Raw genomic sequence first — 20,281 nt, 5'->3', positions numbered from 1 at the left:
ATGTGGCTCTACAGATGTAGGTGTGCACACCGAACTATGATACCAATTCCTGGTGTTCTTTATATTTCCTACTTGATTACTTTGATGTTTCTGTACACAATCGTTATAATTAATCGTCAATGTTACAAAAAGTATTATAACACTCTTTGAAACACCTGCGTAAAAAACAGACCTTACAAAATATTTAAACCTATTTCAAATGATTGATGTGACAAGTTGCACAAAAAAAAGTAACTCAAATTCTGAAATCAATTCCCCCACGTTTTTAAGATTTCGAACCAATATGTGTGGTGCTTTTGACTCAAACTCACACATCTTCTCTCACAAAAAAAAAAAAAAAAAAAAAAGTAATTCAAATTCTGAAATCAATTCCTCTGTGTTTTTAAGATTTCGAACCAAAATGCACGGTGCTTTTGACTCAAACTCACACCTCTTCACTCACTAAAAAACATTATTAATTACACATTCAAATACAGTATCACATTTTATTCCCTTTTCAAACCACACTTTAACTTATATCCAAACATCATTTCGAACTATAAGTTCAAACCACGCTTTCAAACTCTCTATTTCATACAAAAAAAAAAATTTTAAATCACTACACTTCGAACCTGTTTACCAGACAAACTTTAGGGTGTGATATGGTATCTTGTTCAGTGGGTTTCTTTCTAAGTATCTTTTAATTCTCTTTAACTTGGTGAGAGCAGGATTTGATACCAAAGGATCGACTTGAATAAAATCCACTGAACCTTTATCAAAGCTGATTAAACTCTTTATTGGAATAATATATAGTTGGAAAATCTCTTAACTTGTAATACTAAAACGACATCATGCATCGAACGTAATCAAAACAGGAGTGAAGGGATCTCTTTTTGGTGATTGAATTGAACTGTTGGTCAGACGAGGAGGGAAAATAAATAATTTGGCAAAACGACTGCTGATTACTTGATTTGAGGCAGAAATTCTGCAATGAACTAAGCAAAAAGAATTGGTAAGTACTAAGGTCCTGTTAATTTTACCGATTCGAGTTTATAATTCGAGTTTTGTTATAGTAAAAAAGTCTCAAAAACAGTCACATTTAACTTATTTGCTATAGTAAAAAACTCTTACATAAAGTCACATTTTAACTCGAATTAAAAACTCAAATCAACGAACTAAACGTGCCTAATATTGTTATTTATGATCACCACTATACCTCTTTTGCTAATCGATCACCGCTATACCTTTTAAATAATTACAAATCTACATATCAATTTTGGATATAAATTAAACCTCAGGCATGCCAATTTTCTAACTAATTAAAAATTAATATTATAATAATTAAGACGGTTATTGTATGCATGACAATCAAGCACTTTTAGTATATTTTGCGGTACAAGGAATGTCTGTCACCGCCTTATCCACAATCTGGCCGGCCTAATAATATGGAAATCACAAAGATTTCTGCTAAGTAACAAAACCAAAGAATATTGGAGGAATTGTCGAAACCTAAGTAAATAACAATATATATTTCGGCACAATGTTTTTGTTTCTTTTTGCAACGTTTCAACTATATATACATGCTGAATTTAGAGCATTGTATCGTATCATTAGTTTATTGAGAAATCGGAAGATTCAAGCAAAAGAACAAGAAGAATAAAATAGGAGATTAATAGAAGATATTATGGCAAAGACTAATGTTAACACCATCTTCTTTAACCTATATTTACTTCTCTTGTTCTTTCTCATAGTGTCCATGGCTGCTGATGCAAAACTATTTGACAGTAAGTTAATTAGTTTCCATAGCACAATTATTGACTATTATATACATATATACATATATATTTGCTTCTATACACACGTACGCACACATTTTGAACCCTGTTATTACTCCACAAAAGTGTGAAAATTGTCACATATACATATATATGTGTGTGTGTGTGTGTTATTAATATATCTCGATCTCTGAAACGTAGTTATTTTGTTGGTTATAATTAAGCAGCAATACTGTTTGGCAAAGCGAGAAAGCAGGCCAATAATATCCTGAGGCCGCAATGCAAATCAGTGTTTGGAGTACGCCAAGGTGACACGTGCTTTGCAGTGTCCCAAATGTTCAACTTGACTCTGGAATTCTTTGACAGCCTCAACCCCAATCTCAACTGCACCAATCTCTTCGTTGGTGAGTGGCTTTGTGTTGACGGCACCCCAAACTATATATATATATGACTGGAGTTGATTCGGAGATTCGTCTTATATATGTCAAGTAATTTGTCTCTTTTGTTCCCTCGTATTTAAAAAGTTTTTAATTAACTCTTCATATTGAAGAACTGTAATATTGAGCAAAGAATAATGTTGAAGAACTATATAATTAAGCGATGGCTAAGGCCCAAGTATAAGTGGGGTACGTCCGAGTAGGGCATTATATTTAGTAATCGCATTTCTATCTTCGTTGAAATATTTTGTTTCCTTAATTTTCATGCTTAATTAATGTCTACTTATGCATTATGCAAATTAAATTCAAAATCTTCTACAAGTGTCTACTGCCAGCTACGTCTATTGCAAAACTTTGATATTAATACTCTTGGACATGTATTGCTCTTGTCGTTGGATTGGAATATTACGATTTCTGAGCACAGAGGGCTTGCACAAAGCAGCTCAAAACAAAAAATACTGCCCATTCGTTTTACAATTCGAATCGGAGAAGTTTGGTTAATGAATTAAAATCATGAGATTAGAATCATTTTCGATTTACATGTATTTTTTATGAGAGAAAACACTGTAGCGAACCATGAATCATGATTCGAATCAGGATACGAATCCTCTTACCAAACGTCACCAACTCAAACTTTTTACTACATTATTTTCTTTGATAAAAATTCGAAGTCAACTTTTTTACTGTAGTATTTTCTCACATAAATTTACTTTTCAATTCAAGTTCTAACAGGATCCATCCCAATTCGGGTGAGTCTTATTATGACATAGGGTAGTCCCTATTATATGATGTCAACGTAATGAGATCCACCATCTATTCGGTCCTCACTCCAATCTAAATTGTGATATATAGAAGAAGAAAAAAAGATAAATACTCCTTAAAATGCACGAGTCTTAAATTTCACTTCTTACTCTTATTAATACATTTTAGTCAAAAAAACTATAGCAGTTAAATTAATCAAAAATAAAGAGTAGAAATTTTAAAACAAAGAGTCACTTGGCCAATTTTCTCATATCTATAGGAGTATTAACTCAAAAACCCAACTCAATCAAGTCCATACTCTTTAGCAATTTATGGTTGACGGACTTGACTTGAAAATTTTGGGCCTCATTGGGTACAGCACAAACCAGTTGTTTGTGGTCCAAGTCTCCAAGAGCATAATCCTTTAAACAATTCCACAGTAGCGAGAGTAGTAATGGATAGTCATGGGTTGGTAGTTGGATAACGTAGTATAGTTATTGCTTTAATAGGAGTCTATGATAAATGGCATTCCTTTCGGCTTCGAAATTATGGGCGAAATTAAATCGCTGAAAAAGGCGAAGTCACAAATCCCGTTGCGAATCTGTGAAAGGCTAAAAGCTTCAAATCTCTTGTTTATTATTCCCTCCCCAAAGGGGCACAATATTTGCACCATTTGATAGGTACGGACATGAGGGCCATCATACGCTTGGCATGCCATAAACCCAAAAGAACAAGAAAAAGGACACACAAAGAGGAAGCAAACCTTAAATAAAAAGGATAGCATAAGATACCCCAATTTCTTCTCTATCACTAGTTTGAGATAGGGATGAAAACAGCCACAACTAACATGAAAATGAATTCCTCTTATCCAATTTCATCCCAAAACAAAAAAAAAAAAAAAAAAAAAAAAAAAAAAAAAAAAAAAAAAAAAAAACCCCACAGGGAAGGTAAGGAAAAAAAAAAAAAAAAAAAAAAAAAAAAAAAAAAAAAAAAGTGGCAACAATTTGGTTTGGAAAAAGGCATAGTCATGCAATTCTTCTTTCGGTTCATAGCAAAGCCCGTGACCAAATTGACTAGCACCTCCAACTTTCGGTACATGGTTTTGGCATTCTTGATACATGTGTGATTACGTTATTATCCACTTCCTTAATGCATCACCTCTATGAGTCGCCGTGAAGCTTCTTTGGAAGATCCAAACTCTTTGCAATCTCATAATTACGTGTGGAAAAAACAATAGGGAAATATTGTCTGCTCAAAAAGTATGTGAATTCTGATTCCCCCTCTTGGAATAAAGTTTGTGAATGATGCGAATAATGGGGATTTCTTTTCCTTTCTAGAGAAAGTGCCTCCTAATTTCCGTCCGTGTTATTATTTTATAATTTATGGCTAGAACGCTCTGCTATTACCTAATTTTTTTTTCTTTTTGGGTGTGGAAATTTGGGGATGATGATTACAGGAATAATGCCACTTTATAATTGCATAATCACATGAAGAAAAATAGAAAATGAGCCACTAAATGATTGCTCTCCCGCTTGTTAGTGAATTATTTTAAGCAAAATAGAACCTTTGGGAACTCTAATCCTTTTTTTTTTTTTTTCTTGATAAGTGATAGATACTTTAATCCATTAGACAATTTGTATTGAGAATATTACAAAGTTCTTGGTGGGCAGTTTACATTTTAAGAGATTTATCCACTTGTGATGAAACATTTCTATAATAGGCTAATTTCAATCCCTCTCTTTTATGAGTTATATTCAATTTAAATACTTAGTTTGAGCAGGGAATTTGCAAACTACTTGTTTTCTTTAAAAAAAAAAAAAAAAAAAAACTATACATTCACATTAGATGAGCAACCAATAAGACCAATGGAGGCGTTTTTAAGCATTATCACACATAATAGCCGACCTATAATTATACTATAAATTGGACTCAAATAGAAATGATTCTTGAACTATTTTAATTCAAAATAATGTGACAAATACTTTTAAAAAATACTTGACAACAAAGGTCAATTTAGATATGTTAGCCGTTCCTTTTTTGCATCCGTGGAAAAAATTAGCTCAAATAGGAACCTAACTTTTTTCTTTCTTTAATTACTATTGTCGATATTTTTCCACTTCTTATACTCATTGGCAAGAAAAGACAAGTTGATCAGAGCCTTCTTCAATTCGTTTTGTAAACAAAATCAGAGGCCATGGCTATTCACCCTTTCAAGGGATTTGGTCATTTTGCTTCTCTAAGACTTCCCAAATTCATTGGTTTTTCGGTCAACAATGCTATATATATATTTTTTTTTTTTTTTTCGCTTCGAATGAAAACTTTACTGAAATGCGTGACGCAGCCTACTCATAGTAGTCATAATAAGGTGTAATGTAGCTTCTTAACCAAGTAGGCCAACGATTGTTTTTTCTAGTGTTCTTATTTTCTTCTTCATACCCCTTTTTTCAGAGTTTATAAGCGCCAGGCCACTCATTTTTATGACAATTAGTAATTAGGAATCAATACCAAACTATTATGAACACTACTAACCTCAATCCATATTTATTTTTTTGGTCAACATCGCTTAGGGAACAATTGTTTCCATATTTCAATATTTTGGAAGTGTTATTTATGAATTTGTTTATTGATTTGCTTTGAATAAAAACTTCACTGAAAAATTCTTGAGCCAGCCAAGTCAGAGTAGTCGTAACAGGATGTGCCCTATCCTCTTCCGACTGCCCCGTAGCCCAACGCCCTTTTTTTTTTTTTTTTTTGAAAGTATTGTAAATTTTATTTTCTTGATATTAGAAAAAAATCACTTATTTACATTTTTATGACTAATAAGTTAGGATCAAACTAATGTGAACACTTGCGAGCACTAGGATTGGCCAAATTCGGGAAAACTCCAAAAGGTAACAAGAAAGAAGCATCGAAGAAATGTCGTTTATTTTATTGTCCACTTTCACACACACCACCACATTGATCAATATGATTACAGATGGCCTTCAATTTCAGACCGGACGATATGATGACAAAATAATATCCCAAAGATCTGGAATATTTAGTGAACAGAGAGAATCGGATACCGTTTGGTTGGAAGATTCGTTCTCTGATTCGAATTATGGTTCATAGTTCGCTACAGTATTTTCTCTCATAAAAAACACACGTAAATCAAAAATGATTTTAATCTCATGGTTCTAATCCATAAACCAAACGAAATCTCATGGAAAGAGTACGAAAAGGGAAGAGAGATTAAGCGCAATAGAATTAGACTATGTTCAATTTAATAGGCAGATCACATAACATTTTTTCCCCCCTTTTAAATTAAAACAGATTTATAACAGAACACAAATTTGATGAAAAGAAAAATAACCGTTGACATCCAAATCAATTATAGTATGTACGAGCTTTAGAAAATCAAGAGCTAAAAAGAAACAATAAAAAAAAAAAAAAAAAGAAGACCCATTTTGCTCTAAAACTAAACAGCCTTGCCGATAATTTCCACGTGACCACCGTTGGGGTAATCTTCTTCTTCAGCGGCGACAAACCTTTTCCAGTACCAGTGGGTCCCCCATATCCGGGTCATCTCCTCAATCGGAATTCCCTTGGTCTCAGGCAAGAAGTTCAAGACGAAGAGGGACATAACAACCACAAAGAAAGCAAAGAAGATAAACAGGCCAAACTTCAAGTGGCAGAGCATGGTCAAGAAGATTTGAGCCACCGCGAATGTGAAGATCATGTTGACCGAGACATTCACACTCTGAGCCGCTGATCGGATTTCAAGTGGGAAAATCTCACTGGGCACGAGCCAACCGAGTGGGCCCCACGACCAGGCGAACCCGGCAACGTACATGCAGATGAACAGCACCACCACTATGGCATACCACTTGGGCAAGTCCCCTGGGTTCCCATCAACTCCAAACTTAGCACCAATTGCTGCCGCCACAACGATCTACAACCAAAAAAAAAAAACATACCCAGAAATTAAAATCTCGAGTTTTGATATCTATAATCTTAAAATGTACTAATTCAAATTCAACAAACACAAAAGAAAAAAAAAGAAAAAAGAGTGACATAGATTATTATTTGGATTACCTGGCATATCAACATTTGAACACCACCCTCAAGGAAGAGGAACCTCCTGCCCCACTTATCAACACCGTAGATGGACACAAGAGTAGCGCCTACATTGACGATTCCGGTGATGACGGCGGACATGAGGGAGGCGTCGTCACCGAACCCGATGGTGTTAAACAACACCGGGGCGTAAAACATGATAACATTGATCCCGGTGAGCTGCTGGAAGAAGGGGATCAAGATGGCCATGCTTAATTGAGGCCTGTACTTCCTCTCCAACAGTTTTCTCCACGGGTTCTCCACTTTCTTCGACGCCTCACTGGCCGCGACTAGGTCGTTGAATTCTTCTTCTATTTCCGAATCAGTAACGCCACGGATTTTCAGCAGTTTGGCACGTGCCTCTTTTACTTTGCCGCGCTCGATCAATGAATTAGGTGTGTCCGGGAGGGCAAATGAACCCACAATGATTATAGCAGCAGGGACCATGGCTCCACCCAGGCTCAACCGCCATCCCCAACCGCCCTCGATCTTGGCGAAAAAGTAGTTAAGGACGTTGGCCACAAGGATACCAATTGTGATGGATAATTGGAAACCGATGTTCAATGCTCCTCTGTATTTGTACGGCGCCATCTCGGAGAGATACAGTGGCACAGACTGTAATTCAGAAGAACGTGATAAGAATTAGAAGTGTTAATTAATACAGTGTTAATAATTGTAATTTCATTGAAACATTTTTTTTTTAATAAAAGACAGTGGTTAGTAACAGGACCACATGGGGTGTGACAAGTTGGCATGTTTCTTAGGAAAAAACATGCGCTAATTAATTTTCTTTGGTTGATGTGAAAAATGGCAATATAAAAATTATTGAGATATGTTAGTTTAGTGAAAGGCCGCTTTCAAATTTGCAATATTACTTTTTTTTTCCTCTTATTCGCCGTCTATGACAAATAGTAAACGTAGAAGGAAAAAAGAGGTGCAAAGATGTGTCATGTGCGAAGAAAAGTGAGGCAGTTTGACTTGGTAAAAAAATCACCACTGAAATGAAGACAAATGAGCTAGTTGATACTTCATCCAAAACCAGCGAACGCCTTTTGGAGAGAGAGAGAGAGAGAGAGAGAGAATTGGGTATCACTTGTTCAGTCCCTACTTTTCTCACCAACCAAACCGAATGAAATAATATCCTAAATAATGAAAAAAATTAAGGTCGCATTCAAAAGAAAATATGGAAAAGATTGTTTACGGTTGAAGGTCATCTAATCGTTAAATGGAAAAATAAATTAGAAAATAAAAAATAAAATAGACAAAAGGCTTGGAATCACCATATCTGGATCAGAGCTTTGTGTCAAAAAAATCTAGTTTTGTCATATTAGAAACAAAATGGTCAGATCCACTATGCTTCTCCACAATTGCAGAAAACAGATCCAAAAAAGCAGAGAAAAGTTGAGTTCGAGAAGCCCACAAAAATACAAAGAATGATATGTTAAAGACAAAGCACAGAGGAATAAAAATACATAAACATAATTCCAATGCTTTTGGTTCTCGGACACGGCACATAACATTTCGTGTGTTACTAGATAATAAAACATCAAAAAAACCACAAAACCAAATTTCTCCATACAAAACAAAACAAACACAAAAACACCAGAGATCCAAACAAAGACACAGAAACACAGACGCACACGTATTTATATAGTAATTTACAGTGTACAAACAATATTTTATTGATATATACCTGATTGGTGAAACCGATACCGAAACCGAGCAAGATACGGCCAACAATCAGCATCCACACCTCCTGAGCGAAGCCATTGAGGAGAGCGCCGGCCAAGAAGAGAATACCGCCGAAGGACATGGAGAGTTTCCGACCAAAAGTGCGGGTGATTACGGAGGCGACAAGCGAGGAGAGCAGAGCGGCCAAGTAGAGCGACGACGTGAACATCGTCAGCGTCTGACTATCGTACTGGCAGTACTGGTTCGTGGTCTTGTCCGCCATCTTCTTCCGGTACACCGACGGGAAAAACTTCTCGAGAAACGAGTTCATCGACGTCACACCGCCTGAACAAAACAATAAAAAAATGAAAAAGAAAACCTCGCTTCATCTTAATTATTTTTTAAAATTAAAATTACAAGTTTAAAAAAAAGAAAAAAATTTAAGGACGTGTATTAATCAGTGTGGTACCGGAGATTCCGATATCGTAGCCGAAAATAAGACCGCCCATGGCCGCGACGATACATGTCACAGTGACGTAGGGGGTCAGTTTTCCAGGGTAGGCCTTGCCGGAGCCACCGGCGGGTATTCCTCCCACGGCCGGCATTTGTGTTTGCTTGTGGAATAAGTAATTAGAAAGGAGGACAAGAAGCAGAAAAACAAGAAGAGGAAAAAGCAAGAAGAAGAAGAAAAGCAGAGAACAGTGAGTAGAGGAGAAAGAAACAGAATGGAGTGAATAAGCGCAATAGGGAAACGGAGAGGAAGAAGAAGAGGATATAGAGGTTTTGGACGGGTTATGGGAAGGAGTATTTATAGAAACAGGCCCTTAATTTTCTCTCTTTTCTTTCTTTTTTTTTATTTAAAAAAAAAAATCACAAATTATGGAGGGACTGTTGAGCTGTCAAAAAAAATAGAAAATGGAAAGTATCTCAATTCTTGATTAGGAATCAAAAGATAATTAATTTTTTTTTCCTCGCAAACTCCCCTATTTATTTTTGTGGATAAGATTTTGAACAGAGGAGCTTAGAGTAAACTCTAAACAATCTACTTGGCAAATTTTATTTTCCTTTGTTCTTTTTCTTATTATTATACAGTTTCTATGTCTTTCCTTTCACATTAGCCGTTGGATCATGATGACCTTACAAAATGGATAAAAAACAAAGATTCAAAGAAATCAAAGAATAATAATCCGTATGAACATTGAACAACGGACATATTGCAATGCAAAAACCATGCTGCATAAATTTCTTTTATTTTTCTTATCTTTATTGAATTTCATGATTAACCTTTTTGAACATTAATGCTTGGGCAGTCGGTGACAGTGTCACAATAGGGTGTGTACTAGTTAATTAGTGATGCAATTTACACGTCGGATATTACTCAGAAGGCAAAAAGGAAAGAAAGAAAAAGATTGAAAATTTAAGATCTATTCAGAACTCGTTTTAAAATAAAAAAAAATTATTTTTAAAAATGGGTTCGGTAGTTTTATTAAGAGTTTATTTTTTAGTATAAAAAAATTTATTAATATCTCTCTCTGCTCGAGAGAGGAGAAAACGAAAATAAAAAATAAAAAACGATTAAAAGTCGTTTTTCATTTCTTTTCTATTTTACACTAAACTAAAAAATTATTTTCATTTCTGTTTTTTAACTTTAATTGTATCAAACACCGTTTCTCTCTCATTTTATTTTTTTCTCAAAAAAACGTAAAAAATAAAAATAAAAATAACTCCAAACACATCCTTAATTTCTTAACTTTCCCGTGTATGCATGTCTTGGTGCTGAGTCAGGTACAATTAATTGGTTGGTGGTGATGTTAATCTTGTTCTTGAGGCTCACCGAGATCTGCCTTTCTGTCACTCTGGATAATGTTTGGGAGAAGAGAGGGGTTTTCGCCTTTCGGTACGTCGGTCATAGTTGTGGGATTTTAACAGCTAAACAATATTGTTTTTTTTTTTTTTTTTTTCGTTGTTTGTAACAATGTTGTTGATGATTATGAAGATGGTAATGTGCGTGACTATAAGTGCCTTTACGCGTAAGTAGTCGAACCATTTGATACCACAGAGACGTATATCATGCGACCTTTTATGTGAATAACAATGTGAATGTAAAGTTTATAAGTTTGGATGAACTGGGGTAGGATTGTAATTTTATAAAAATTTAGGGTTGTTTTGGCATTTAGATTTAGGTTAGTACTTAAAAGACGAGGCTTTTGTGTAGGTATGTACAGGATATATACGGTATGTTCTGTTCCTGAAGTCTCCGAAAATGAAAATTAAAACGTTTTTAATTTTAAACAAAAATTATTTTTAAAAATACGTTTAATAGTTTTATTAAGAAATTATTTTCAATATAAAAAAACTCATTAATGTCTTTCTCTCTCTCTCCGTTCGAGAGAGGAGAAAACGAAAATAAAAAATGAAAAACGACTAAATGTTGTTTTTCATTTATCTCTCATTTTATACTAAACTAAAAATCATTTTCATTTTCATTTTTTATTTTTATTGCGCCAAATGCCGTTTTAAAAATATTTTTATTTTTTCTTTCTCAAAAAACCTGAAAAATAAAAATGAAATCAATTCCAAACACGACCGAAAATTCTTATTACAGTAAGTACTCTACTTTGCTCTGCTTTGACTATTGTATTAACTTTTCAACGTTATGATATGTGAGTGTTTGAGATGCCTGAAGTGAAAATGTATTGAGTTATAAATCATACTGTTGAAAAGCTAATTCACGAGTTAAAACAACACTACTCACTGATAGGGTAAAAGAACAATTCTTACCGTAAATTTTGTCAAAACCTCTATGAGGGAAAACTTTTCATGCGCATGGTAAGAGGTAAAAGGTAAAACCAGTGTTTTTGCTTCGAATAGAGAAATCTCAGTGATCATTTTTTTTTTTTTTTTTTCAATTTTGGGACATTAAAATATCAGTGATATTTGATACGGATAATATGAAACAACCGCTAGAGAGAGAATAGGACTCCATTGAGAATCTTCCTTACGATTTGATGCCCATTTGGTTTTTTTTTCCTTTTTTTTTTTTTTTTTTTTTTTTTTGTAAAGATTCCTTATTCTACTCTTTCCTCCTTTAATTGTGGGGCTCGGTAATCTGTTTAATTTTTCGGGGAAGTTGTCTTCCGCTTTTTCTTCTATTGAAGTCGTCTTATCAAACAACAGACAAGAAAAATGCAATGGCAATTTCTCCAAAGCTTGTAGATTTTGAGTTAGGCCCTTATCTCTTTATTCTCTTATAAAATCAATCCCTTGTAATCATCTTTTTCTCAAAACTATACACAGAATGGGAAGCAGTCTTAAAAGACGTTTGGTTTATAGATTAGAATTATTTTCAATTTACGTGTATTTTTTATGAGAGAAAATCTCCTTAGATATTAGTTTCTTTATTAAAATGTTAATTATGTTATATTGAAACCTTAAAAGATGTGTAATAGTTGAGTTATCAATAAACTGATGAGAGAAGCCAACTAGTCTTAAGGCGCAAGAACATATTCTAATGAGGTTGGAATCTTTTCCACAACTTATCACGTAATTGGGTTATCTATTTTAAGGGTTTTGAGAAAATTTGTATCGGAATAAATTCTTTGGAGGTCTATGATTAATTGTTTTGTTTTTTCAAAATCTTCTTTATTATGGTTTTTGTCTAATCAAGGGGAAACTTTTGGTCCAAATTTTATTTCATGAATCAGATCACAGTTTATAAGATGATAATTTCGTTTCATGGTAATGTAATTTACATTATTTTATTCGCAGTCTATGATTAATTGTTTTGTTGGAACATAAGTTGCAACATAGAAAATGGATGTCCAATTTAGCAATCGTTAATGTATGAACAATTCAAGAATGAAATTTGGACCAAAAAGTTCCTTTTGCGCACTTACATCCACTCAAGCTTTACTAGATTTAAGTGCAAACTAAATTATAAACCCATTCCTATAAACAAAAGATAAATTTTAACATAGGGACTTTGAAGATGTTTATTTTCTGTATTCGTCTCTGATTCTGAATCATGATTTATAATTTTTTACAGTATTTTTTTCTCACAAAAAATACATGTCAAACGAGAATGATTCTGAATTTATGAACCAAACGTCCACTCAATTACACAGATTAAACTTGGACTGATTCTAGAGGGAGAAAACTATCCAAGCCCCTCCAATGTAGTTGTAGCTTTCATGGGCATTTTAACATAACCTAACTACTGCCTCTTTTAACGTTCTCCAATCCGAAATTTTTGAGACGGTTTTCCACTTTAATAGAACGCATTTGTGAAAAATTAAATCGGTTAAAAATACTAATGCTCCAGAGAAAATAAAATTGAGGGACTTCACCGTTATATACAAACTATGCAATATAATATAAAATGTAAACTAATATACAATGCGTTGATTTTTATATTTGATATGTATACGTGTGTGTATATATGCGGGCAAATATGTTTTTCGACGTCGAAATCTTTTTTCTTTAAAAACCAAATGCATGCGTGAAGAAGTATATAAGGCAATTAAAATTGGTTTTAGACGTTCCGAAACATATAGTATTAACTTCATCGTGATTTTCTACAATAATTAAGTAATCTAGAATAGAAGTCTTAAAAAAAAAAAAAAGCTAAATAAAAAATAGTGATTTACAGGATAAATAAAGACTCCAATTGGGATTGACTTTATGTGTGATGACTCTCATTACAGAGCGGTTATTGTAACTTATATTAATATATATTTGTTGAAATTTTTTAAAATTTACGGAACATTTTAAAAAAAAAAAATTATTATAGTAAACATAAATTTTAAATTTCTTTCTTAATTATGAGAAAATATTTATACCTCAATATATTTATCTTTCAAAACATAAATATATACGTATATACTTGATCTTTAAGTCTTACTTATTTACATATACTTAACAATCATAACCTAATCATTTAACATATAGTTTCAGAGTCATAATTAGCAAAACTATTTATCACATAAAATTATTTGCGGAAATAATTACGAGCGGTATTCATTTTCTGATCTCCACATTGTTCGTCCATCAGGCATTAGGTGCAGGTTGCTTACCTACTGTACAAATATTCTATAATGAGTTTTCGCTCAACAAGTAGGAACTATCTCTCGCAAAATAACTGTAAGTTCACATGAATAAATATGTATGAGTCAATTATGCATAATTATGATTATGTCTTATTAAAGTCTTATTATCCGATCTTCTCTTACTTATTGATGGGCCCGAGTGCTCTACCATTTGTGCGCAATCATCGGGACGTGAGAGTTTGCAAGGTCCCCAACGACACCGTGATTTAACTTATCATCTTTTTTATCTCCCTCGCGGAGTCTTAGTTACCTCCTTCGCGAAGGCTGGTACGACACTCAACTGTGATTATTCTTATAAGTTTCACTTGACTTATTAAGGTGTATGCAGCATAGCATGACATTGCATACTATAACATAAAGCATAAACATGCATATATATCATATGTAACATTTTATTTAAAATCTATTCATACTGTAGACGAGATTCCTACTTACCTGTTTTACAGAGTTGGAATTCACTATTCGCCAAACAGTCTATTCTTTTACTTGCTTATTTCTGAAAATGAACATCCATTGAGAGTGTGAGATTAACTGTCGTTTATTATTTTAATTTAGCAAACTTATAAAGGAATCTAATCATTTACTTAAGGAATGTTTTCCTTTTCTTTATTAAAGGATTGTAAAATCTTGTATTTAGTATAAGGATTAAATTTATTAAATCCTCATAATCTTATTTTTCTTAATTGCCCTTAACATACATATGCCTAGGTTGAAAATTAATATATGATTAATTAATTATTCAATCTAACAACTAATCCCTATAAATTACCTTATTGGACTTTGTTCTATTATTAAGGCCCAATTTGGCTTAGAGACTTAATAAATGCGTTCTAACTATAAACCGTTGAAATTTAGACTTGAGTGGGGGTTTTTGAACTAATACGGGCGTTGGACCCGCATCTAACTTCGTAATTCTAATGGCCTAACATATTGGGCTCATAAGTTCCCGTTTGGATGTTTTGCTTGCAATCTATTAAGGTTTAAAAGAAACTATTGTTCGATTTTCATAAAGCCGATTGCTCATAGTTACAAGTACTAAATTCTCATTATCAGTCCTAAATTAATTTTCTGTCGAATACTGACTTTTGAAACTATTTCACAAGTCATTTTACGGTTAGATTATAAACTACTATGAAACTATGTCTTAGAAATGATTTTCTCGAAAACTTTCTTCATGAATATTTTCTGTTAAAACGAGCTCTAAAACTATAGTATTTTACTGAAATCACATCTGGGGTTCTTTGATGAACTTTTCCGTTAAAGCGAACTCTAAAACCATAGTATTTTACTAAAATCACATCTTGGGTTCTTTGATGAACTTTTCTGTTAAAAACCAAAACTGTTTTAGTTTTGTTCGGTTAAACTATACAGTTTCAGAAATATGCATTTACTCCATCTTAGAATCGGATTTTGAAAATCCATTCTTCATGAAAATTCTTCATCTTGTCGAAATCTAAAACTTTAGTGTTTGGAGAAAACTGAAATTCATTCTCTAAGGAGCTCGTTTGGCTTCAAACAGTGGCTGCCAGTTTTTTAGAAACAGTGTGGACAATTTTGCAGTGTTTTGAAAAACAGTTTAAAACTTGTATTTAGAGTTAAAATTGGGTTTATTTATAGTACGATAAAATGTTCAAAACATTGAGATCTATAAGGTCAAATTTAGATTAACTTAAAAACCTCACTCTACAATCCACATTTTCACGTTCAAAGTAACCGAAATTTTTTTATCTCTAACCAAAATAAACAAAACTTAAACCAAACATAAACATGCCACATACCACTAATCAAACTAACCTCAAAACATACCAAAACCACCATAAAACTCACACACCCTTATTCCAAATTTATTTCCTTAAGAACCACAAATTACATCAATGGATTACTTTGCTAGAAAATGAGAGTTAAGGGTTTACTCTTGAAGGCCAATATACTTGACTTCTCCTAGCCCCTTGTTCACCTTCTTCTTCCTCTAAGGTTGGCTAATTGCTTGGAACTAGAAGAGTGGAAGAAAATTTGAGAAGAGCATTCTAAATCTTAAACTTTGCTAGAAAAATAAGAGAGAGAGAGAGTTTAGAGTTTATACCCTTGAAGAAAGATCCTTGGCTATCCTCCTCCTAGAACACTTTGATCTTCTTCTTCTTCTTCTTTGCTAATGGCTTAGGATTAAAAAAGTGGAAGAAAAATTTGAGAAGAAAAGGAGAGAGAAGGGGGTCGGTTTTGTGTGTAGGAAGGAGAGAAAATGTGCAAAATAGGCTAAATTGGTTCTTGCACTAATGATCTAGTATTTATAGACTTTTACTTAATCTCTTCTTAGCTTCTTAATTAAGCCTATCAAGCTAACTTAATTAGTAATTTTTTTGGTTAGTTTCCTTATGCATGGCCGGCCATAAATGGAGAAAAAAAAAATAAAAAAAAAGAGAGAAAAAAATCTCATGATTAGCCTCCATAAATTCACGTCTCACCACATCTCCTCTTCTTCTTCTTCTTCTTCTTCTTCTTCTTCTTCTTCTTCTTGCTTAGGATTAAAAGAGTGGAAGAAAAATTTGAGAAGAAATGGAGAGAGAGGAGGGTCAGTTTTGTGTGTAGGAAAAGGAGAGGAAATGTGCAAAATAGGCTAAATTGGTTCTTGAGAAAAAAAATCCCATGATTAGCCTCCATAAATTCACGTCTCATCACATATGTTCTTGAGAAGAAATGGAGAGAGAGGAGGGTCGGTTTTGTGTGTAGGAAAAGGAGAGGAAATGTGCAAAATAGGCTAAATTGGTTCTTGAGAAAAAATCTCATGATTAGCCTCCATAAATTCACGTCTCATCACATATGTTCTTCTTCTTCTTCTTCTAATGATTGCTAATGGCTTAGGATTAAAAGAGTGGAAGAAAAATTTGAGAAGAAATGGAGAGAGAGGGGGGTCGGTTTTGTGTGTAGGAAAAGGAGAGGAAATGTGAAAAATAGGCTATATTGGTTCTTGCACTAATCATCTAGTATTTATAGACTTTTGCTTAATCTCCTCTTAACTTCTTAATTAAGCCTATCAAGCTAACTTAATTAGTAATTTTTTTTTGTTAGTTTCCTTATGCATGGCCGGCCATAAATGGAGAAAAAAAAAGAGAAAAAAATCTGATGATTAGCCTTCATAAATTCACGTCTCATCACATCTTTTCTTTGTCCTTTAAGCTTATCTTAAGAATCTCATGATTAACTTCCATAAATTCACATCTCATCACATTTTTTCTTTGCCCTTCAAGCTTATCTCTTAACATTCCATTTAACGTAGTCAAAATTTATATTGACGAGGATTAATTTAGCTGACAGAAAGTTTTAGTTTCTGACGGTTCATTTTCTATTGTTTATTTATAGTCTGATACTAGTTTCCTGAATAATTCAATATCAAATTAAACTCTTAATCGCGTAATATTTCAGACTGTTTTAGTCTTGAAATCATTTCTAGACTATATAAATTCTAAACTAACTTTTTTTGTATTATATCCCAGGAATGACAGTCTTACCGATGGTATCAACTCTTGAGCTCATATTGTATCTCTCTACTAAAATATTACCCTCATGACTTTAACTTTTCTGTTCGGCAATTAAGGATTTCTCTTGAAATGTCAGAGTGTTTCTCGGTACACTGCTAACATCGTACTGTACTTGAAAATTCTTGAAATTAAGATTCTCAACTTATATACGGACTGAAAATTCATCCGCCTTAAATAGCCGCGAGAATTTATCGTCCGAATTTATTTGCTTATAAAACATGAACTTAACATAAAATTTGCTACATAATTTAAAAATACTGATATTAATTCTATAAATCATTCAGTTACAAAATATAAAATAATATTCTTTAAAAAAATTCATAACTTGAATACATAAATTATATTATTAAATTTTAAAATTTTCTCGGTCATTACATTATCCTAGAAAATCTTCCCTATCATGTGAACACCCATATTTATTCTTCTTCTTCTTCATTTTTTTCTTTTCATTGGACGTGTTTAAGTCTTGTTACGGTCTCTTTAGTCTTTCAACTCAAGAATAATGCATAGTCGCAAAACAAGTAGACTTATAAAGAATTGCCATTTAGTCTCTGTTTTTTTTTTTTTTTTTTCTTTTCCTAAATTGAATTTTCTTTTATTGCAAATAGATTTCTTTTTTTAAAAAAAAAAAAATCAATAGCATAACATCATTAAAAAGTCACTAAAAAAATTAAAACACAAGACAAAATTAAAGTCATAAATCGAGTGCTACTCACATAACTAGTTAATACAAACACACTCCTTACCTAATTTCAGAACTAAGGAGAATATATAGTGAAATGGATGTCTAATTTCCTCAATGATATCTATGAATTTTTTATTATTATTTATAACTAAACGCTTTGTTGTCATTAGTTATCACAATTTTAAAAATTTAGGCCCCGTTCATTTTACCGATTTAAATTTAGAATTTGAGTTTTGTTACAGTAAAAAGTTTTCAGAAACAGTCACATCTAACATTTTTATTACAATAAAAGCTCTCATATAAAATTACATCTCAATTCGAATTAAAATTTTAAATAAATAAATTAAACGGATCTTTAAAATATTAACATGGTTTATAGTATTTGACGACAAAAAAAAAATAAAAATAAAAAAACCCTATGTGCCAAGATTTTGAGGATTTGAGTGTTCAAATGTCAAAGATTACAGAGTTTTGGGAAGAGACAACATCCATTCTTACATGCATACATTCATGCGTACATATATATAGTACTAACAGTTGTTCTTCCAAATCATATTGTTACTGTGACCTCCCTTTATACTATTGATACCTAATTCGTTGCGCTTTTACGTGCGACAGCAAAAATAAAGCTACAAAACAAAGTAAAACATAAGTACTCTGTGCCGCACAGTGTAACATCTATATGAGAAATAAAGGAACTGAAATAACGGAAAAAGTTAAGTTATTGTTATAATATTTTAAAAAAAATTAAATTAAAATTTTTTATTATAATATTTTTCTTCGTATACACAATATACAATTCAGATCATGCATAAAAAAACCTAAAAGAAAAACATTAAAAAAAAGGGGGGAAAAAATGTGGCCATTTTCTTTTGCTTATTCCCCGTCAATCTTCTTCGAAACAACTTCTCTTTAGTTGCTTTTTAATGCGAAAGGCATTCAATAAATATTCTCTAATTCTTCTTAGGGGTCCTTTTCGAGACTTTTTCCTTGGTGGGGTTGGATGTTTAAATTGTGTAATTGCTCAATGCTGTAACAAAAATTTACAAACTTACAACTTTTGTTAAATTTTTGCTCTCCCCTAACGTGATTTTTTCCTTTTTTTTCTCCTCCCAAGATGCCCCTGGTTTATTCTCAAAAAAAAAAAAAAAAAAAAAAAAAAAAGAAAAGATGCCCCAGGTTTGAATTTTGGTGATCATAATATAGAATGATTTGTCCGGTTAAATGGCCTTACAACATCGGACCCATATTAGTTGCCTTTAATTAGCCCATCATTTGAGTAGATTTTGATCATATTTTTTCTCTACCATTAATAAGTCACATAGTTTTTATTTATTTATTTATTTATATATAAACGAAGAGGATTGGTATGTAACATTTTTATTTCAAAGGTTCGTTTTTTATTTTAAATTATAATTTTTAATTTTTTACAGTATTTTTCTCTCATAAAAAATTTAAATTTCAAAAATTAAAATCATAAATCATAATTTTGAATCTATGAACCAAACGTCCCATAAGATTTCGTTTGGTATGAGACAGGTGATTCTAGCTTTGATTTTTGAACTATAACCATGATTCATGATTTTAGATCTAAATCATGATTCTAAAACCAGAATTAGAATCAGGGATTTGAACTACCCAAAATTAAGAGGTGGGTAGTTTTAGAATTATGAGTGATTTATAATTTAAAACATCACATTAAAATTTAAATATTAAATTAGAACCATTCAAATCAAATATTAATTTTTAATGAGTTAAATTAAAATTACTTTTTATTTTTTATAAATAAATATTGATTTAAACCTAAAATAATAATTCTGAATTCAAAATTTTTATACCAAACGGCCACTAATACATTAACCCTTTTTCTAACTAGAAAAAAAAAATCTTTTATTTTGTTTTTAAATAAACTGCTAAAGCTGACATAAGAGATTCTTCTCTCGCTTTCTTAATAATTTTATTGCTTTATATGCAGGAAGTGTTGAATTTTCTTGGGGTGTAACACCAAAGTCCATCATAGTCCCTAATCCTCGCTTAGTTGCTTTCATTGGCTTAGATGTACAGCTGGCACCCGTTGGTTCTAACTGCCAAAAAATCATATCAACTTCACAGCTAGCTAGCCTCTGCACAATCAACAAAACAGGCCAAAAACTCCCAAAATTAGACCTCGGAAAACAACGCTACTTCTAGCTGTTTAGTACGAGAATTTATGCTATAATTTAAATTATAATTTATAATTTATTATAATATTTTTTTA

General features: G+C 32.4%; 1 protein-coding gene across 1 annotated transcript; it reads right to left on the bottom strand.

Moving 5' to 3' along the window:
* Positions 1–6,163: 6,163 nt before the first annotated feature.
* LOC21386336 (sugar carrier protein C) lies at positions 6,164–9,489 on the bottom strand. Its single transcript, XM_010089611.2, has 4 exons — positions 9,168–9,489; positions 8,721–9,043; positions 7,007–7,642; positions 6,164–6,863 (listed from the first exon to the last, which is right to left on the bottom strand). Exons 1-4 carry the CDS (start codon positions 9,301–9,303, stop codon positions 6,390–6,392), a joined length of 1,569 nt encoding a protein of 522 aa, XP_010087913.1. The 5' UTR covers positions 9,304–9,489; the 3' UTR covers positions 6,164–6,389.
* Between the last annotated feature and the right edge of the window lie 10,792 nt (positions 9,490–20,281).

Source organism: Morus notabilis, unplaced genomic scaffold, assembly GCF_000414095.1.
Source record: "Morus notabilis unplaced genomic scaffold, ASM41409v2 Scaffold1089, whole genome shotgun sequence".
NCBI classification, from domain to species: Eukaryota; Viridiplantae; Streptophyta; class Magnoliopsida; order Rosales; family Moraceae; genus Morus; species Morus notabilis.
The sequence above is the reverse complement of the archived record's forward strand: the minus strand, read 5'-3'. Positions and strand labels throughout refer to the sequence as shown.

Bases quoted from the DNA above. Each gene is read 5' to 3' on its own strand.
- LOC21386336 (XM_010089611.2), bottom strand. From the start codon at position 9,303: ATGCCGGCCGTGGGAGGAATACCCGCCGGTGGCTCCGGCAAGGCCTAC. The intron at 9,044-9,167 runs GTACCACACTGA...TGTTTTGTTCAG, and splicing joins CTACGATATCGGAATCTCCG to GCGGTGTGACGTCGATGAAC. The intron at 7,643-8,720 runs GTATATATCAAT...TCTGAATTACAG, and splicing joins GTATCGGTTTCACCAATCAG to TCTGTGCCACTGTATCTCTC.